General features: G+C 60.9%; 2 protein-coding genes across 3 annotated transcripts in view; both read right to left on the bottom strand.

The window, feature by feature from the left end:
* Window positions 1-10,044, bottom strand: part of TNFAIP2 (TNF alpha induced protein 2) — a 23,526-nt gene extending 13,482 nt beyond the window's left edge. Inside the window, exon 1 of the mRNA XM_058567762.1 lies at window positions 9,983-10,044. The gene's annotated coding sequence lies outside the window, so the exon portion shown is untranslated. The remainder of the gene's footprint in view (window positions 1-9,982) is intronic.
* On the bottom strand, window positions 8,438-20,772 carry EXOC3L4 (exocyst complex component 3 like 4). Of its 2 annotated transcripts, XM_058567764.1 has the most exons (12): window positions 20,692-20,772; window positions 17,149-17,546; window positions 15,625-16,276; window positions 14,510-14,621; window positions 14,106-14,228; window positions 13,619-13,719; window positions 13,297-13,377; window positions 11,687-11,801; window positions 11,023-11,142; window positions 10,788-10,940; window positions 9,983-10,104; window positions 8,438-8,644 (listed from the first exon to the last, which is right to left on the bottom strand). In XM_058567764.1, the coding sequence occupies exons 2-12, from the start codon at window positions 17,528-17,530 to the stop codon at window positions 8,452-8,454; spliced, it is 2,154 nt and encodes a 717-aa protein (XP_058423747.1). In that variant the 5' UTR covers window positions 17,531-17,546; window positions 20,692-20,772; the 3' UTR covers window positions 8,438-8,451. The 2 variants fall into 2 exon arrangements, with proteins under 2 accessions (XP_058423747.1, XP_058423748.1); XM_058567765.1 differs by lacking the exon at window positions 20,692-20,772 and having other exon boundaries at window positions 17,149-17,570.

Below are 20,772 nucleotides of genomic sequence, written 5' to 3'. Positions count from 1 at the left end.
AGGAGGTGCTGGTGAAGAGGACCCATCAGCGACTTACCCCCTTCGCTATTTCACATCCTAGGAATTTCTGGCCCCTGGAAAGGACCATGTCACTCAGGAATTTCCCGGCTGGGCACCAGCTTCCCTTTTGCTCCCTGCTAGAGCCCTGCTCCTCCCTCTCTTTTGTTTGCACACAAACTCGTCCAGCGGTCTCCCCCTTCCCGCTGGTCCCTCCACCCCCATGGGCCTGGGCACAGATCTCTGAGGCCTGGGAGGGATGGCCGAGTGGGCAGGATAGGGGGAAGCTGGGGGTGCCCCTTAGGACTGAGAACTTCCTCTTCCTCTGTGGGAGTGGTGGCCAAGTGCCAGGTTTGGGCTGGGACTCAGATCCTGTCCCTGGGGGCTTGCGGGGAGGGGGAGGGGGATTCGGGAGATGGCAGTAAGATGACTCTACCCATTCTCTTCCTGAGGCCCCAGGAGTGACATTTTCAGAAGAGCCAATAGAGCCACAGCGCCCCTGGGCTGGGAGGTTCACTCCATGCACAGATGGGGAGACTAAAGGCCAGGCCCCCCAAGTTCACTCAGACAGACAAGGGCGACGAGGGCAGGAACCAAAGGGTCCTAGCTCCCTGCCTCCCTGGCTGCCTGCTATGGCCTCATTGTGCAATCTCCCCACTTGCCTGCCAGGCCTCCTCTCCTAACCTCAAACAGATTGGGAAATCACTGCAGAATCCGCGGCTCTCCAGGGCATGCGGGGGAGGGCGAGGTTGTTAGGCCCGCAGACCCCACCATCTCCTCAGAGCCCAGGACCCTGATCAGCAGGGCCGGGAATGACGCTTCACAGGGCATGTGCTGAGCGGCCAGCCTCATCCCCAGCTACCCACTGGCCTGAGCGTCCTCTGCACAGCCTCGCCCTGGGCAGCAGCCTGGGGTTGGGAAGAGCTGCCCTCCCGTTGTGTGGCTGCACCGGCTGCTTCCCCTTTCCCTGAGTTCAGGCATGAAGTCAAGAATCATGTACCTGAAGCCCCCAACACAAGGGAAGTCCTCTGAAAACGGGGCTGCAGAGAGGGCCAAGTGATGACAGCCAGTGGGGCCGACAGGGCAGGAGCTGTTCTTACTCCCTCTTGACAGATGAGGAAATCGTCCCCAAGAGCCTGATACTACTCCCAGAGGGAGCCAGAGGCCAGCCAAGAATTCCACCCTCAGCAGGAAATGAGCATCAGATGCTGGTTGGGAGTGTTCCTGGCCAGCTGCTGTCACATTCCCCACCTCCCAGGGGCCGGGCTGGGGGCAGCAGGCTGGCCCCACCTGGCCGGGAGGGCGGCAGGCAGGAGCAGACTGGCAATAGACCCCCAGGCCAGCCCAGAAGTCAGAAGTGCCAGCACCTGGCCAGGACCCGTGGTCAGCTACTTGCACACAACCCAGGGCCTCGGGGGCCCAGGACACATGGGATTCTGCCTCCTTTCCCTCTGCTCGGAAATGATGACAGCTGACTTTTTTTTAAATTGTGGTAAAATATACATAACATAAAATTTACCATTTTGACCATTTTAAGTATACAGTTCAGTAGCATTAAGTACATTCACATTGTTGTGCAACCATCACCACCATCATCTCCAGAACTTTTTTCACCTTACAAAACTGAAACTCTGTCTCCATTAAACACTAACTCCCCTTTCTCCCCTCCCCCCAGCCCCTGCACCCACCATTCTACTTTCTGTCTCCATAAAATTGACCACTCTAAATGGGTCATATAAGTGGAATCATAACAGTATTTGTCTTTTGTGATTGGATTATTTCACTCAGCATAATGTCGCCAAGGTTCATCTATATTGTAGCCTGTGTCAGACTTTCCTTCCTTTTTAAGATTGAGTAATATTTGATTGTTTATCCATTTATCTGTTGATGGGCACTTGGGTTGCTGCCACCTTTTGGCTGCTGTGAACAATGCTGCTATGAACATGGAAGTACAAATGTCTCTTCCAGACCCTGCTTTCAGTTCTTTGGGGTAGACAGCTGACGTCTATTGACCTCCACAGGTGCCAGGCTCTGTTCTAAGTGTTCTGCATGCATTAACTGATTTCATCAGGCAATCTTATGAAATAGGTACTCCTTAATTATCCTCTTTTCACAGATGAGGAAACTGAGGCACAGATGGTGCAGTCATGTGCCAGTCAGTTGTGTTGCTGGGAGCCCCTTCACTAAGCACTGTGCTATACTGCTTCTCCCCTAATGTTGATCAACATCTGAAATGCAGCTTGATGTACTCAAGTCAGACATAAGGAAGGACTGCCAGGCCAGAGAGCTTAGATGCAGAAATGAGAGGTTTTATTGCCCTCCACTCCTTTTTCACCTTTAAAAAAAAAAAAGAGATTTCCCAATCTCTTTCATGACCTTGTTCAGTCAATTAACTGAGTCTTCACCCTCACTCTGTGGGGCAGCAGGAGGGGCCCACCCAGTCCTGGCAGCCCAGTGGGTAGGGCCAGAAAATAATACAGGGCGGCGTGTGACTAATGTTCCTCCCTCTATTCCATCTCAGGCTGCCTGAGAGCCTCATTGGAGAGAAGCTCCCTGGAAGAGGGGAAATGGAAGGCAGAGGGAGCGCATTGGGGTGCAGGGGCCAGCGGGCTCACAGGCCACACCAGTGCGGGATCACACAGAACGAAGGGGCTGCGGTTGCTGGGCCTGGCTACACCAGGAGGACTGGCCAGACGGCTCAGCCAGTGGCCTTGGTCACAAGAGAGGTGCTGACTGTGGGGTGGGCTCCTCAGGCCTGGGAGACCAAGGCAGTCCAGGATGTCACCCAGCGCCCCCACCCTGGGCCCGGCCCACTTCCCTCTGTGACATGACTTGCACTTCCCACTGCCCCAGCCTGCTTCTCCCATCCTGCTTCTCCCTCTACTTCTCAGGGCATTGCCTGACCCGGGACCCTTCCTGGGGCCTCCTGTTTCCCGAGGACACCCCACTCACTGACTGCACTGGACAGAGCCTCTGTATTCCCTGTTGACAGATGAGGAAACTGAGCCTCGGAGGGGTATGCGGACACAAAGGTTGAGGCCTTGAGGCCAGGGTCCCTGCTGCCACCCGGCCTTGCCGGAGAGGGGAAGTTACTTGCTCAAGGTCATTTGCAGCTACACCAGACCTCGGCCAGAGTCTGCTGACCTCCCCGGGGCCCACGGGATGGCCAAGACAGCTAACCAGGAATCACCCTCACAGGGCATCCCCTCCTTCAAGGGCCCTCACAGACCAGGACTACACCAATAGGCAGGGCCCCCACCCCCACCCCCATATGAAACTGTTTGCTTGCTAACAGCCCCTCCCCATCCTTCCAGGAGGAAGCCAGGCCATGTACTCCTTTTTGTGTTTGGCAGATGGGGAAACTGAGGCCTGAGGGGAAATGGCTTCCACAGGTGCTCAATGAAACGAGCCTACTTCCCTGCTGGAGATGGGGCCACTTGGGAGGAAGCAGGGCCCACGTGGCAGCAGGACCCCAATCCCAGCAGCCTTCCAAGAAGTGTAGTGCAGGAGGGCTTCCTGGAAGAGCCACCCCTCCAGGGCATCAGGGAATCCCCAAGCTAGCCCTGGTGGTCTGGCCTCTCTCCTAAAAGGGCCTGGCCTTTCACAATGGTTTTTGGTGGTGATGCAAGATGCCCAAGTTTAGGTCCTGTCCCTTCAGACCTGGGGCTGTCCTGGGCCCCGCAACACAGGAGGCCCTTCTCCTAGCCGGCATGATTTCCAGGAAAACAGCCACGGAGCCTTGCTTACCACTGGATCGCACCCAGTGACAGAGGCAGGTCACGTGGCAGGAGCTGTGTGGGAGTCCCAGAGCTGAGTAAGGCTGGGCCAGGGTGGGGAGGGGAGGGAGGGAGGCTGCCCCAAACAACCATAGGGCTGCCGCTTCTGAGAACCCGGGTGCTGGGGACACCGGGAGCTCTGGTCTCCAGACTCTGGAGAAGTAAGGCATAATGGTGAGGGCCCGCACTTGGGGATCACCTGGCCCCTGGGGAACTCTATCACTTACATCTGTGTTTTTAGACACACTGCTTCACCCTTCAGGGCCTCAGTCTTCCCTCCTGGAAATGGAGCTGACACACGCTCAGGGGCTTGCCAGGGAAGGCTTAAAGGAGACTGTGCCTATAAATAGCAATAACTGCTACTCTTAGGGGAGTGCAGGCTGCAAGCCAGGTCCTCATCCAGCACATTCACACTTTTTCACATAATGCTCTCAATGCTACACCAGGAGCTAGAGCCCAGAGAGGTGGAGTAACTTTCCCAAAGTCACACAGTTAGGAAGGTACAGAGCTAGGATCTCAGCCTAGAGGTGTCTGAATCCAGAGGCTAATTCTTAATCCCTGCACCGAATCCAGGGGAAGGAGGAAAGCCATCAATCACTGAGCAGAGCCCGGCACACGGCGGGCGCCCCAGAAACTGCAGGACTTTTCACGACATTGAAGATTCCACTGTTTGGGTATTCTGTCAATCTATGAGCCTTAGGTTCTCCACGGTCTGCCTTTACAGGGCACAGGAACTGCCTTGTCCTCCACCCCAGCTGCCTTCAGCGGAGCACTGCAGTTTCCCTCTCTGTGTCTGCTCCTTGGTAAGCAGTGCTTCTCCAAACTCCAGTGTCCCACAAGGGTCCCTGGCTGCTTCCCGGGAAGGACACCGGGGAGATGGGAATAAGGAGCTTTTCACCAAATAGCCTTTTGTACCTTTTTAATTTTGAACTATGTGAATGTATCTCTATCCAAAACATTATTTAAAGTTAAAAATGAAAACATTTAACAAGTAAATTTTAAAAGCCGCTAACAGGTGGGTGGGTGTTTGTGCAGAGTGCAGGAACGCCTGGAAGGAGGAAGGTCTTTGCAGTGACTAGTCCAGGCCACAGGGTTGCCGGGGGGGAGAGGACTGGACCCAGGGGTGAGAGTGACTCATCCAGTGCCCTCCAAGCATTTCATTAGAGCAGGGCCCAGGGAGGCCGGGCTGAGACCCTGGTGGCACTCACCCATGGGGGCTCCTGGCTCCCAGCTCATCTCCCCTAAAGGCGGGGCCTGATTCCCCCAGCCTGGGAGCTCTGCGGAGTCGGACTCATCAGCAGTAGCCCATCTGACCACAATGCCCAGCACAGGCCCAGTGCCCAGCGCTCCACACTGACTGGCTGGGGAAGGGCAGTGTTGCTGCGGGTGGGCCAGTCCTGGCCCCTCCCCCTGGGCCTGAGGATAGACAGTGGACAGACACTCAACCCAGAAAGGGGGGCCCTCTGGCCTGCTGGAGTTCCCAAAGGGACCTTGTGGTAGCAAAGGAAAACGTGAGAGTGGGGATGGAGGGTGGCCTTGGGAAGCTACAGCCTCCTCTCCGCTCCCGGGCAGTGGTGAGGGGAGCTGCAGGGAGCCACGCAGGGGGAAGAGGGTGGCCAGGCAGAGATGGGACCAGGGATCAGCAGGTAGGGCCCAGTACCTGAGCTCTAGGGGCAAGTAGGATGTCCCGCTCCATGAGAGGAACACGGACGCTGGGCAAGGCCCCTCCACCCCGGGTGCTGACAGGAGCTGGCTCATTCCAGGAACACACATACATGTGAACACACACATGCTTCCTTATCAGCCGGACAACCTGGTCCACAAGTCCGGAAACAGCTCTGAGAGCCAGCATCCTCCCCGCAAGCTTGGTCTGGACAACAGGATGGCCAAGGAAACACTCTGGGCTTTCATAGGACCTGGTGGGCAGGGAGAGTGGGAAGGTCCGGAGCACAGCCCTCACCCCTTGGGGCAGAATGGCCAATGGCCAGAGCCCTGGGCCTGCAGCAGCCCAGGGTCCCCTGGTCCAGGGCCACGCTCCGGTCTGCAGCCTCCCTGACTGCACCCTCACAGGAGCTGCCATCTGGCTTCCTGCTCACCCCAACTTGGCCCTGGGAAGCCAACCCCAGCCCCCAGCCCTGCTGGGCTCACAGGAACACACACTGGGGCACACATACCCGCCTGGGCATGGAGGTTCCTGCCAGGAAAACCCTGACTTCCTGCCTCTCGGCCTAGAAACACTCAGGAAGATGGCCCGGGGTCTCGGCCTAAATCTTTCCCCCTGCAACGTGAAGGAGGCTCTCAGCCTCGGGGCCTGTTCCCAGCTTCCTCCTGGTGGCCTTCCCCACTCACTGACCCCACCCACCTGGGGATTCACTGATCCTCAGTGTTCCGCCACCCCTGCAAACAGGGTCTTAGCTTTTTCTTGCAGACCATGGCCTGGCCAGGCCCCTGGGAACATAGGGTCACAGTGGGGTCAGAGGCCTAGCTTTGTAGCTGGCTCTTACTTCCCTTTCCTCAGCTGGGGAGACACAGAGCACCCCCATTTCAGCTGGAAAAACTGAGACGCAGAGAAGTGAAGGGCTTGCCTACAGTCTCTGGGCTGGAAAGTGACAGGGCTAGGACCGAATGTCCTCCCTCCTCTGCAGCCTGGCGTGGAAACCCAGCCCCAGGACCCTCAGCCTGCAGGCAAGGGGCCCAGGCAGGGCCAAGTTGGTCGAGTCAGGGTCAGGGCCAGGGGCTGCAGGAGGGGACCTCTGTGAGGGTCCTGAGACTCTAACGTGGGATGGCAGGACCTCCATGGGGAGAACCTGGCCAGGACCAAACCAGATCAAGGCTTCCTATGTCCCACCCCACCAGGCCTGCAACTCTCACTCAGGCCACTGATGGCCACGGGTTTACATGCGGGGTTAAGCTGACCCATCAATCACCTGCCCCTCCCCAGGGAATGAGGTGCCCTCTGATACCTCCCCTCCCCTGGCTGTGAGGATCCCAGGCCACCTGTGCTGGAGCCTGGTGGGGAGCCACCCTCTGCTGGCCTCAGTTTCCCCTTTGACACAAGGACTGCTTGTCAGTGTCAGCGCTCACACACACCATCCCCCCACCCCGGCCTGGAGCATGGGAACCCCAACCTCTCCTCTTCCTCATTCCTGCCCCGCCCACCCCCGCCCTGCTGGATCCCCCACTCAGGGAGATCTGCACACTCCCTTGGCCCCCTGCCTGCCCCACCCCTGGCCGCCAGCCCAGGTGCACCAATGGAGGCGGCTGCCCTTGGCACCTGCTCCCACTTCCCCCGGGGCCCCAACTAGACTCAGACCTGGCTCTGTGCTCCAGCCTTGGTGTAAGGGGTGGGGCAGACCTGCCCGGCACTGCCCACTAGCTGTCCACTGTATAGGGAGGTGAGCCCAGAGGGACCTGGGAGAGACATGTCCCCCACCTGCCTAGCCCTGCAGCCTTCCCGGACCAGCGCCCCGTCCTTGGGAGACTCAACTTCATTGGGCTCTTTGAACCTTGGCCCACCTGCAGCTACCTGCCCCCCACTTCCACCATGCTCAGGGTCAGGCCCAGAGAGACAGTGGGGGGCTGCTGTGGAGGCGTGGAGGGGAAGGCACCTATTGCTACCCACCTCAGCATCTCCCTGTAAATCCCCCATCTCAGAGCTCGGCCTCCCTGGCAAGCCCAAGGCTGCCAATGCAAATGGGCTTCCCAGCAGCCTTGCCCACAGGCTGGAGCCAAATTTCAGTGACAGCTTCCCAGGACAGAAGGATGGGGACTGTATGCAGTTGCACAATGGAACAGTCTCCTTGCAGCCTCGCTTCCAGGCTGAGACATGCAGGACCAGCCCCCATACACACACTCTGTGGGTGACACTTGCCCAGCTCCCTATACACACACTCTGTGGGTGACACTTGCCCTGCAGCAGCCCCACAACTTTCACTGCTGGGAAGTCCCTCTCACATCTCACCCAAATACCTCAACCTACAGAACAAGACTTGGCCTTTTCTTGTTTCCCAGGGCCCCAGGCCTGCTTAGAACAGGACAGAGCAGTGCCCACCCCTGCTGCGCGAGGTTCACTTGGCACATGAGGTCAGTGGACTCAGAGTCCCAGGGTCGAAGCCTGCTTTGCTCTGCAGCCATAGGCGTGGGCCTTCCCAGCTCTGGACCTGCCTCAGTCTCGCCATTGGTATAATGGGCAGGAAGGGGCCATCCACCAAATGGAGTCATCACAGAACTTTCCAGCCCAGCTCCTTGGTGCATAGGGACCCAGATCTCCTGCTCCCAGCCAACTTGGCCCTGCCCCCGCCTTAACGAGGAACCATTTTAATTCACATTTATTTTAAAAATAAATACTCTGCTCTTTACTTTCAGTCTGGGGATGGTGCTGAACAGTTAGGTAGGGAGAGCCTTCCCTGGTGGGCAGAATTGAAGGGAACTTCTGCCGTGCTCAGACACTCCCCCACAAACGCCTGAAATGCCTCTACCATTGCTGTTCCTTCTGGCCCTGCAGCCCTGCACAGCCAAGGAAGAAGAGTCCATAGCTATGGGCTTCAAGGCTGGGGGCAGGGCTGAGTGCCTCCCTGGGCTCCTAGCTTGGGGCCTGGTGCTGGGGAAGGTGGCTGACCCTCCACCTACCGCAGCCTCCTCGGCTGAGGCAGCCCCCACCCCCTCAGGCCCAGGAGTGCTAGATGCAGGTGATTAGCACGTCCACGGAGGTGGGCACCTCAATCTCCTCGAAGAGCACATGGCCCCCAGCGGCCCCGGAGCCCCCTGCCTTGGCTGCAGCCCTCAGCAGGTCCTGCGCGTGCTGCAAGAGGTGCTGGTTCCGACGGCGGCCCAGTCGGCGCAGAGCCAGAATGGCCAGCACGTGGTCCCGCCTGCAGAGACATGTGGGCCCTCACTGCAGACCCAGCACCTGCAGTGATACCCCCAGCCCCAGAATGAGGGGAACTCCTGGGCTGGGGCTGGAAGTATGAGTGCACCCAGCATTCCTGGAAGCTGGTGCGAGAGAGGCTGGAATGACCAGGGCCAGTGGGAACAATGCTCCTGGAGCGGGTGGCAGCCCGGACCTAGGGGTGGGCCTGAAAGGGTGCAGAGCCGGGTGGAAAGGGGAAGAGACATGCCCAACAGGGGAAACAGCTATGCAGAGGCGCCGGGTCACAGTCATGGGAGAACAGGGTCAAGAAAAGGTGGTGGAGTGAGGGAGGGGGCGTTGCGGCAATGGGGTGGGCGCGTGGGGGGGGGGGCAGATATCCAGACCACGGAGCGTTGCTGGCTTCAGAGGAAAGGAGTCGGGGCTTCCTGCGAGCACTATGCGGGGAGCCACAGCCAGGCAGCAAGGAGTGAGGCAGCCTGGAGGCTGGAGGCCGGCACAGAGGAGTGTCGCAAGTCGCCCTCTCCCAGCCTGACGGAGCACCCCACGGGGCTCGAAGCTCCGCCCCCAGGAGCCAGGGAGGGCGGGGCCTGCCTACTGAAGGGGAACCCCGCGAACCCGGAGGGGAACTCTGGGGCACTGCGAGAGACAGTCCCGGCTGGTGGCAGGGAATTCTCCCCGGGGGGCGGCCATGGGGCCGGGAAGGGGCTAGGCCTGGGGCTTTCTTTGGCCTCCCCATCCCGGAATCTCCAAAGGCACGGAGAGATTCGGGATGGGATTTCCGTGGGTTCCATGACTCACCAACCCCCCAACACACACCCTGGGGTCAAAGCCTCCTTCCTCCTGGCCAGGTCTCAGGCGTCTGGGGCTTCCAGAGAGGGCTTTCTCCCACAGGTGGGGACCGCGCCTCCCCCCAAGTCCCAGGGTGGGGACATGTCCCCACCGTCAGACTCCAGAAGATGGGCCCCCATCCCCCATCAGACTCCGCGGGTCTTCCCCATCCCACCCCCAGACTGAACGAGGATGGCCGAGAATAGGTTACGAGCAAGGGGCAGCCCTCGCTCCCGCGCGGCCCACCAAAGCATGAAGGTCACGGCCCTCTCCCTCGCATCGCGGTGCTCATGCACCTGCGCACTCAGGCCCGCGCTGGTTGGAGTCTCGCCCGGCCGCGGCCCTCCCCCACCCACCCCTCCACACTAGAACAAGCTCCCGCCTCCCTCTGGCTCTTCACCTGCCCACCTACAGTCACAGGGACCATTCTGAAGGCACGAACCCCCTGATTCCAGGGCCCCGCGGCCCTCTGTCGGAACCCCATGGGGGAGCGGAGGCGGGGGGTACGGACCTGATGTCAGGGTAGCTCCTGATGAGTGTCTCCAGGTGCCGCCGGATGTCGTCTTTGTAAGTCTCGCCCAGTATGTCAGCCACGCATAGGATAGCTTGGCCCAGCCACGTGGCCTCAGAGCCCTGCGGAGACAGCGAGACGCGTGCGGGGCTGGCCACCTCCCCTAGGAGCCCCCTTGCTGCCCCTGCCTGCAACCCCTCCATTAGTGCACCCCTTAGCCCTCCTGCAGCCACCACCGCGTCCCCGCCGTGACTGCCTCCCAAACCGCGCAAGGGGATGCGGGCCTCGGCACCATGGACTCAGCCACAGCGCCACAATATGCATCTTCCCTCCCCACCACACAGCGGCTGAGGTGTCTTCCCATCTCTGCCCAGACGGGTAAACCGAGGCCCCTGGAAGTCCTGCCTGGAATCTTACAGTGAGTGGAGTACCAGCAGCCCAGAACAGGGGCGTATGTGCAGGGAGGAGGTGCCTCAGCTGGAAAGGCTGGGGGTCGGGGTGGAGGAGAAGCCTCCCACAGGCCCCGCCCATCCGATGGGGCTGCCACACTCGCCTCTTCTCTGCGCAACCCCGCAAACTGTGTGCAAATGTATGCAAAGTACCGCCGCCGACCTTGCCCTGCCCCAGCTGTGCCAGAACCCCCCAACCCCTCACCCTGCTGGTGCAGACCGGGGAGGACCCTTCTGTCAAAGCCCCCCCCGGCGGGGATTTTGCAAGAGCCGAGCTGAGATGAGAATAGGGGGTGCTAGCGGAGGCCCGCAGGAGAGGAGGCCAGCGCGCCAGGACAGTCAGACAATGCTCCTACCAAGCCTTGGAAGGTGTCGCCAATGGCCTGGGCGTCGAGGCTCATCTTCTGGGAGCCCGTCAAGCGCTCCACACCCCGGAATCGCTCACGTGGCCTCAGCGCCTGCACCAGGTACTCACGGACCACATAGCGGTGTGCCTCCTGCAGGGTCTCCTGGGCAGTCCAGGAGGTAGGGTCAGGGTCAACGCCCCTGCCCTAGGCACACCCCCACCAGGGCTCTGCCACCTCGAGATACCTGCGCCCACGGCGGGGCGACGTGCTCCAGGTGGCGGGCAAAGGCGACCACCTTCTCCATGAGGGGCCGCAGCACGTCCTGTGTCAGCCAGGCCTTGGTGCACAGGACCTTGAAGAGTGGCTGGGGGCAGAGGGGTGCAGGGGTCTTCTAACCACATCCTCCCCATCCACTAGACCCTCCCCTCAGAGCCCAGTGCATGGCCCCTGACAGAGGTGTTTCAGGCCAAGGGACCATCTGCCACCAGGAAGAAACTTCGGGGGGCTATCTGACTCCCTTTTAACGTCGCCCTGGTGATAGCTCCTCTCCTAGCCACGAATGTCACTAGGCCTTTCTCAGGAACGCCTCCTCCAGGCCCTGGGCTCCAGTGGACAGGGTTGGAGTTTGAGCCTCTGGTCAGATCTTGCTTAGGGGAGCCCTGGGGCTGGGTGAGGAGCCTGCTTCCGTGGACCCACCGTCTCTGAGAGGCAAAGATGAGGAAGGTTGGCATTTCCTGACCATCCCTGCTCAGCTGCAAACTTGTCTGAGTCCCCTGCCCACCCCCAACACACCACCCCTGAGACTGCCCCTAGGGTAAATGAACACTGTGACTTGGGCCCCCAGCCTCCAGGGCACAGGGTCACCTGTTGGGCGTGGAAAGTGGGAGAGAAGGGCCCAGCCCACTCGCCTGCACATCACGCTGCAAGCCCTGGAGCAGCCGCTTCTGGAAGTTGCAGGTGGCAGCCACCAGGGGCTTCTCCAACTCCTCAAAGGTTCCCGGGAACCTGGCCAGAAGACTGGTCCTGCGGAGGGGCCAGGACAGGTAACCAAGGGGGCAAGTGGAGGAGGCTGGGAGAAAAGGCCAGGCATACAGCCATGCAGGCTATGTGCCACAGCAGCTCCATTCACTTAGACTACAATGTGCAGGTCAGCCCCTGGGGCTGCACCGTGTAGTAGCCCTGGGAGGAGAGTCAACTGAGGGGACAGCACTATGGCACAGGAGCTGAGCACAGAGGGGTAGCTCAGTGGAGGGGTGGTGGTGACCCCACTGCATGGCAGAGCTCCCCTGCAGCAGCTCTGGGCCAAACCTCTGTCCTCTCCTCTTGGTGATGGGACAGTGCAGCACTGCTGTGCCTGGCACAGGGGGCCCTCCTTTGAGCCTCCCTAAAGGTGACAATGTCCCCATTTCACTGTTGAGGACTCTGAGGACCAGACTATACCCAGCGTCCAGCACAGGGACACAGAAAGGCAGGTGAAAGTTCCATCAGGGCCAGAGGCTGCCTATCAAGGGACAGCTGAACCCCAGGGTCCCCAGTGCCCAGGAGAAGCAGAGCTTCAAAAGGGTCATGTTTTGGATTCAGGCAGGCCTGGTTCAAGTCTCAGGTCCAGCATGTGCTGGCTGTGTGACTGTGGACAAGTGGCATTTCCTTTCTGAGCCTCCACTTTCCCATCTGTACATGGGGACACAGCACTTGGGATGAAAACTGGCCCAGTGCCGGGCACACCACAAGTGCTCCCAGAAAGCAAATACGAACTGAGTCCTCTATGGCACTGAGTCCCCACACAGCCCTAGGGAGCAAGTGCTCTCATCTCCACTTTTCAGCTAAGGAGAAGTGACTTATTTCAAGGCTCAGAGCCAGCGAGTGGCAGAGCTGGGATCCCAACCCAGACAGGGTGGCCCCGAGTCCGTGCTCAAGGTTGCTGGCTGCCCTGCAGCAGCTGGTGCATCAGCAATGGGGAGACACTGAGGCTGGCCTAGGGTTGAAGGCACAGAAGGTGGGGCAGCCACTGCCAGCCCACAGGGAGGGCCTCTGCCTCCTGGGAGCTGATGGACTTGGGGCCCCACCCCAAGCACAGCCCCGTGGGTGGTGTCAAGGTGGGCTCGCTGGAGGAGGGAGTATCCCTAAAAAGGAAGAAGGCTGGCTGGGATGAAGGAGGAAAGAAACGGAGCCCATGATGGCAGGGACGGACTGGGCAGGCAACAGGCAGGGACCGTGGCAGCTGGAACTTCTCCGCCTCTGCTCAGCCCTGAAACTCCCAGCACCCCTTCCAGGGCCTCAGCTCCGCCGGGCGGAGGGAGGAACTTACAGCGCGGACGGGGAGGGGGGCCATCCCTGGAAAGCACGCGCGCGACCACACTCCGGGAAGGACCAACCCCTTAACCGCCTCTGTCCGAACTCCCCTCCCTGTCGCGCGCCTGCCGCGGCGGGAGCCATCTGCGTCCTGGTTCCCGAAGCTCGCGCGCCCCCTGCTGGCCACGCAGGGCAGCGCCCCCGTGGAGGAGCAGGAGAGACCCACCTGAGCTCCTCGCAGGCGTTGATGTTGGCGCCCAGGTGCGGCTCACTCACCGACTCTGACTCCAGAAAAACCTTTTCGAACCTGGGGGCGGGTACACAGAGGCCTTGGGGACCCTTCCCGGCTGCGCTATGACCCCGGGTCCGTCCTCCCTCGGGTCCCCACCCAGACCCCAGGCCTCATGAGGAGGCTCCTCCCTCCCACCTGTCCCGGGATCTCAGGACTCTGAGTAAATAAAATGGGCTCTCCCCCTAGTCCGACCACCGTCCACACCCTGACCCCCGCCTCTCCACCCACCCCACCCTGGCCGAGGACGCTCCCGCACCTGGGCACGAAGAGGCCGAGCGCCCTTGCACAGATCCGCAGAGTGGTGGCCTCCAGGTCCGCGGAGATGGCACCGGCCGCCTTCACGTGCTCTGCCACTAGCTGCGAGCGATGTCACATGCTGAGCGCGTGTCCAAGCCCCCGACTCCGATGCCTCTACTCCCTCCACCTAGTGGCCCAGCGACGTCTCCAGCCTGCCCCGCTGTGTCTTAGGTCTCGGCTCCAACTTCCAGCGGCCCCAACCTGGGGGGTCCACCCTCCCAACTCCCCACATCTATGGCCACCTGCCAAGTGGGAGCTGTGCCCTGGAGCTCCCAGCCTCGCAGTGCGACCAGGGAGTCCCCGATCCTGCCCCACGTGGCCATCAGGTACCCGTCTAATGAGGAGGGGAGGTTAAGATTGGATTAGATGGCTCTGGGTGTCCCCACTGCGAGGGGGACCAAACACCGCCTGAGGCCCAAACACACGTCTCTCCTCCTGAGCCGCACCATATGGACGTCGGTGGACAGCGGCGTGTGGTACCGGCCTTGCAGCACGTCGCTGGCCTCCGAGGCTGCCCAGCGGCTCTGCTCCAGCTGCAGGATGCCATCGAAGCAGCTCGTGATCTTGGTCTGTGGTGGGGTGGGGAGGAGGCCGCGGTGAAGCTCTCCCAAGAAGGAGGTCCGGGTGTCCCCTACCTCCCGAGCCCGGTTACCCACTCTTGGAGACAAGGGCCACCCCGCCGGGGCACAGGTCCGTGCCCGAGGCCACGTGGTAAGGAATGGCCCCGGCCTGAGCCTTGGCCAGCACCCCTACAGCGGGGATACTGGGTATCGCGCCTCTCTACAGTGGGGTGGCGGCTGCGCTCAACCTGGACCACGCCCCCTCCGGCCCGGCCCCGCCCTGGCCTTACCTCGAGGAAGCTGGTGTAGTCGCTCTCCAGTCGAGCCCACACTTCGGGTGCCAGGAGCGGGGGCAGCGGCTCGGTGGGCAGAGCTAGGTCCGGGGTGCCCAGGAAGTCAGGACTGGAAGGCAGGGCAGGGGCTGAGGGCCTGGGCGGGGCTCTGATGTGACAGCGGCTGCCCCCCACTCCCCTCAGAGCCTAAAGGCGTCACCGCAGAGCCCTGAACCTGGGCTTCTGTTGGCACATTCTGCCCCCCACCAGGCTCCTATGCCAAACACCGGGCCCCAAGCTTCTGACTGCTGGATTTCCTGGCACTCTTGCCATCGGCTATGCGTGCGCAGAATGCATAAGGACATAAGGACAGCTGTCCAGATGGACCTCGGCCAGCCTCAGGAGGGACTCACAGTCGGGGTACACCCAACACTGAGCTCTAAGCTCCCCCAGCACCACACAGCTCAGGGACTGGCCACTACCCAGCCCACACCAGGGAGGCCCAGAGAGGGGCATATACCTGCCTGAGACCACACAGCAAATTAAGGAGCCCAGGACTTTAGGCACCCTCCTCCTGCCTGCTCTCCTGCCTGTGGGGCTGGGAAGCACTCAGCAGGAGAGGTAATCCACCCCCATCACACAATCACACAGCGCTGAGCCAAGGTGGAAGCTCCCAACGGGCTGTGCCTGCACCTAGGGGCCCGTCCAAAGGGGAGAGTGTGGGTGAACCCACACCAAGAGCTGAGAGCCCATGGTTGTGTTCTGCCTGGAGGAGGCTTCTTTTCTAATTCCCTTAAGGGCACGTTGTGGACCAGCACAGGCCCTCTAACCGGATTCCTGCCCGGGTAGGAACCTCCACTAGGGCACTTTCAGCTTCAGGAACCCGCCCATGGGTGGCCCCTTAGGAAAACCCGGGCGGGAGCGCACCGTGGCCTAGGACGGCGAGGAAAGAATGTCAAAGGCCCTGGGATCTCCGATGCCCCATCGCCAGTCCTCTCCAGGGAGGAAAGGGAGAAGAAAGGTGCCCTTTCTGAGCTCCTCAGAGAGGGTTACCGAAGGCCTCCCTGTAGGCAGTGCCAGGTGGGCAGTGCCAGCCCCTCCTTGTCCTCCATGCGGCCTGACTGGGGCCTCACCTGCCGTAGACATTGGCGGCCCAGTCCAGTAGGACGTAGAGGTCCTCGCAGCCGCGGGCATCGTGCACAAGCTCCTGGAGGCGCTGGGCCACCGCGCCGTGGAAGGCGCGCAGGTAGGTTTCCCATACCGAGAAGCCGGCAGCCGCGTAAGCGGGCCGCACCTCCAGCTGCACTTTCTGCAGGTCGCGGCGAACCAAGCCGCCGAGCTCGGCCAGAAGCCAGGCCAGGCCCGGAGACCCCTCAGCCACCCCCGGGGCCGCACCCGCGCCCGCCCGCTGCACGCGCTCCCGTGCGCTCCGCCGCACCGCGTCCTCCCAGTGCTGGCGCCAGCGGCGCGGCGTGAGCAGGAAGTCGCCGTCGGCAGGTGGCGCGGGGTGGGCCTCCTCTTCGGCGCGCACCACGTGGGCCAGCTCGGCGAGCGCGGCCGCGTCCACGCCGTCCGGGCCCAGCGTCTCGCGCACGATCGAGCCGATCTCGGCGGCCAGTCCGTCATAGTGCAGGCACACGTCCATGGCGCGCCGCGCGAAGCCCGTGGGGTCCTGCTCGAAGGTGCGCGAGGCTTTCTCGGCCACTAGCTGCGTCTCCAGGTGCCGCAGCTGTTCGAAGGCCGCCAGCAGTTGCCGCTCAGTGATGAGGTCGGCCACAGATTTGCCTTTTGCAAGGACAGGCGAGAAGAGGGGCAATGAGGGGGCCCAAACTAAGACACGTGGGTCACAGCTGCTTGGCCCTGGAGCTCAACTGAAGGCCTGCTCAGGAGGCACGGCCCCAACTGCCGGAACGGAACTTCTGAAGCACCTTTGAAGAGGCGGAACCCCAGGCCCCAAGCCTGGCCGAGAACAGCAATTTGGGTCAGTTCCTGCCTTCCCCGCTTCCAGCCCCTGCCTTCCTCCCTGGTCCCCCCTCACCCCAGCTCTGCTGAGCTGGACCAGGTGGCCTCAAGGGCAGTCCTGACTGCAGGTCCAGTGAGGTCAGAGCTCAGGCTGGGTGTGTCCTGCAATGCCCAGACTCCTGTCCCAGCGCCCAGCTTCAGCATTTCTTGCTGGTCCCTGCTCTCCATCAGCCCCCACCCACGAGGATCGCTCTGCCTCCACCTGCACCCTGCCTTCAGGGTTCAACTGCAATGCAGCCTCTCCTGGGCAGGCCTCCTGCTCTCCCCTCTGGGCAGCCATGGCTCCTATGCATCCTCTGTGACCCTGTGATCTGAGAGGGTCAGTGCCTTGTCCATCACTGTGGTTTGGCCGGGAGCCAGACTGTGGAGTGGCTAGGGTTCTGGAGTTGTGCAGATCTGGGTTCAAATCCCATTTCTCCACTTCCCAGCTGTGAGACTGGACACAAGTCACTTAACCTCTCTGAGCCTCGCTTTTCTCATCTGAGCAATGAGCGCTCCCCTGTAAAATGCAGTTGTGCGGGGGCTGGGGTTTCGGGGAGCTGGGGAGGAGAGCCTGTCGGGAACCCCTGGCTCCGCTGCTCTACCCTCTGGCCTCAGTTCTCTCCCCTGCGTAGTGCTGTTTGTGAAGTCCTCACCTGCCTCAGCTTCCGGTTCCTCAGGCCCCACCCCAGTGGACGACGGCTGGCTGACACCATCCTCGACCCTTGAGGGCACGTCCGGGCCATGGGCGAGCGCTGGCACAGCAGTGGCCTGGGGCTGGTCAGCGCGCCATGGGGAGCGGAACGGGAAACGGGAGCTGCGCCGGTTCTCCTCAGGGGCCCGGCCCGGGGCCCGCTGGCTCGCGCGGGAGAAGGCCCGCCGAAGGGTGCCCAGGCTGGGCCGCAAGTCCTCACGGTGAGTGCTGGGCGCATCCCCGCCACTGGCCCGCCGAGCACCCCGCGCTGGGGTCTGCAGCTCCGCGGGATCCCGGGGGCTGCGCAGCTCCTGCCCAGAGGTCACTGTCCGTGGTGATGGCATCTTGGCAGCAGAAGAGCTGGGGGTGACAAGGAGGCTCAGGAGGCCTGAGGGGCGCCCAGCCCCAGGAGCAGGCACGGAAACCTGTGAGAGCCCCGTGGGGCCTGGTCAGCAGCTTGGTCAGGGAAGCTTCCCCTAGGAGGTGCCCCCCTGGCTGTCACCAGGCAGCTCCCAGGGCCAGACCCATCTTTGTCCCAGGCTGCAGCCAGCACTGTGAGGTGGACAACCGCTTCCTTCAGGAAGCTTTACCATCCACCACCTTTCCTCACCGGCTCCGCCAAGCCAGACCCTCCTGTCAGAGTCAGCGAGGGGAACTGAACATGCAGGTTCTGTGGCACAGCCCAGCCTGCAGCCCACAGTCCCATGGGCTGGGCCCAGCAACCACATCCAGGACTTCCTGGACCTTAGGTCCTGGGGCCTGAAATGCCCCCCACCCCAGCGTTCACTGCCCCCCCAAAGCCCTCAGCTCACCCCCATTCAGCCCATCAGGCCTAACTGCTTCTGCTCAAAGGGGAGCTCAGGGAGCCCCATGGGAGACCAGCCTCTTCCCCTGTGTCTCAGAGCTGGAGGGAGGCAGGGTCAGGCTTCAGGGTGCTAGCCAAGGCCACCCGGAGCTTATCAGGACCTTGCAGCCTGCAGAGGAGGTGGTGGGAGGGGCCCCGGGTATATATATATATATTTTTTTTCTAATATTTATTTATTTATTTATTGTGTGTGTGTGTGTGTGTGTGTGTGTGCGCGCGCGTGCGCGCGAGAGGAAGATCAGCCCTAAGCTAACATCCATGCCAATTCTCCTCTTTTTGCTGAGGGAGGACTGGCCCTGAGCTAACATCCATGCCGATCTTCCTCCACTCTATGTGGGACGCCGCCACAGCATGGCCTGACAAGCCCCCAGCTGATCCCTCAGCCCCCTTTGACCCTCCACCCACAGCTTCCCAAGCCAATCTTGACCTTCTCAAAGCACAAGTCAACCAGGTCATTCCCCTGCTTTAAACCCTTCTGTGCTCCCCACAGCGCAAAGGTCAAGCCTGAGCCCCAGAGCCTGGCATTTGAAGCCCTCCCATCCCAGACAGAACTTTCTCCAGCCTCACCTCTGGGCTTCCCCGACCTGCCTCCCAGGCCACCTCTCTGTCCCCTGCATGTCCAGCCTCCCTGCTTCCACTCAGGCTGCTTCCACTCCTGGCCTCCCCGTCGTCGCTCTCGAAATCTGACCACTCAGGACCCAAGGGGGCAGGCATCCCCACCTCTGAGGGGTCCTTGGGCTGTGCTGTACCACCTGTCTGCTCAGCGGACACTCGGCTCTGTCCCTGTGGTGATGGTGCCCTCCTCACTGGCCTGGGAGCCTCTGTCCTTCTGCCCCCTCCCCATCTCCCCAGAGACAGTCTGGAGGAGGAATGAACCATCACTGTCAGGGTGGCCCACTGCCCAGGCTGGCTTGGCCAGGAACCACACTGATGTCTGCTGGACTGGACTCCCTGCTAACTCTACCTTGGCCCCTGCCCCATGGGGCCTCTCTCTGGTTCTCTTTCTTTCTTTGGCTCTCTGTCCCCGTTGCCCTGAGTGTCGTGCCTGAGATTCGGCACTGGCTGAGCTTCAAGGCCCAAGAGACCCAGGCCCAGCCTGAGCTCTGGGCCCCTCACTCTCCAGGTCAGGCCAATGCACCCACTGTCACCCAGTGACAGGAGTGGGAATGCCACCAAGAAGACATGGTCATTGGGAGCTCCCATCCAGGGCCACCCATCTGTGACCAAGAAGTCAGGTCTGGGCTTCCCCCACTCCTACCCCTAGCCTCAGCTTCTACCCCCTTTTCCTAGACCTGCCCTCCCAGACATCCCTCAGTGCCCACCCCATCCCCAGTTGCCCTGCCTACCCTTGACCTGGGCCATCACCCCATCCTTCAAAACTCCAAACTAGCCACCTCGGGCAGGTGACTGCCTGCACCCAGGGCCATACCCCGGGCGGGCCTGTGTCCCCCTCTTACCTCCCACCTGCCAGCCCCCATCACCTGATCACAGGTCCTAACTGCACTCCTTCCGGGACCCCTTGGATCCTGTCTCCTTGGAGCAAGCAGGGGCATCTTGCCAAAACATAAACCTTCCTTAAAACCCTTCCTTGCAAGCTAAGAGTCTTCTCCTGAAAATAAGGAAGAAGACAAGCATGTGTGTTCTCACCATACCATTCAACATTTTCCTGGAAGAACTAGTTAAGGCAATAGGCAAGAAAAATGAGAGGTGTAAGTATGGGGAAGGACCTGATAAAACTGTCATCATTCATAGATGATGTGATCGTCTGCTTAGAAAATAGCTTTCCTATACCCCAGAAAAGCCTCTGAGAAAAAGCACTTAGAAGACTCCCCTTCCCAACAGCAACAAAACATAAAACCCTCCTGGGCTGCCATCACCCTCAGAAGAAACACAGACTCTCTTCCTCACCTGGGCATTCAAGGACCTTCCTAACTGACCCCTCCAGCTTCATCTCCCCCTCACTCACCCACTCTAACCACTCACCTCTGCTCCACACCTTTGCACAGGCTGTTCCCTCAGCCAGCACCTTCAAGGCTCAACAAAAGCGGCTCCTCCTCCGAGAAGCCTTCCCTGACCAGCTGAGGCCCCTCCTGCTGGTCTCAGCCCTGGGCATAGCTTCCCCCATGACTGAGGGACAGCTACAGGGTCTGGGGCATCTGCCCCCTGACCAGGAGCAACCCAGGGCAGGGAGTGGGCCTGACCCAGCCCCCAGCCAGGGCTGGTAAATGGCAGGTGCCCAAGGAAAATAGATAAGGCTTAAGTCCTTACGTGAGGACGTAAACCCATGGGCGTGTCCACACTTCTCCGTGTCTGGGCTTTGCATGTCTGTGTTGGCTTGAGTGTGTCTCTCTGTATGTGTGTGCCTCGGAGGGTCTGTGAGTGGTTCTCTCCATGAGTGATGTGTCTGTCTGTGCCTGCATGCATGTCTTTATGTCTGTGTCTGTCTATCTGTTTTCTGTGTGTGTATGTGTGTGCGCGTGTCCACTGTGATTTGAGCTGGCACACTGGCCTGGGCTCCAAGCTGAGGCCCTTGGCCCGGAAGGCCACTAGCAGAACTGGAATTGTCCTCAGCCCTTTGAGTCCCCGCCCACTGCCCACAGCTCCCCCGTGGCCGTCCTGCTCCACCTGCATGAGACATACCTGCCGAGTGAGTAGACACTGGGCCCAGGCAGAAGGGGCCGCCAGGAGAAGCTGGCTGAGCTGGGTCCTCAGAGCCGAGCC

Source organism: Diceros bicornis, chromosome 24 (genome assembly GCF_020826845.1).
Source record: "Diceros bicornis minor isolate mBicDic1 chromosome 24, mDicBic1.mat.cur, whole genome shotgun sequence".
NCBI classification, from domain to species: domain Eukaryota; kingdom Metazoa; phylum Chordata; class Mammalia; order Perissodactyla; family Rhinocerotidae; genus Diceros; species Diceros bicornis.
This window is presented reverse-complemented; position numbering and strand designations above follow the sequence as displayed.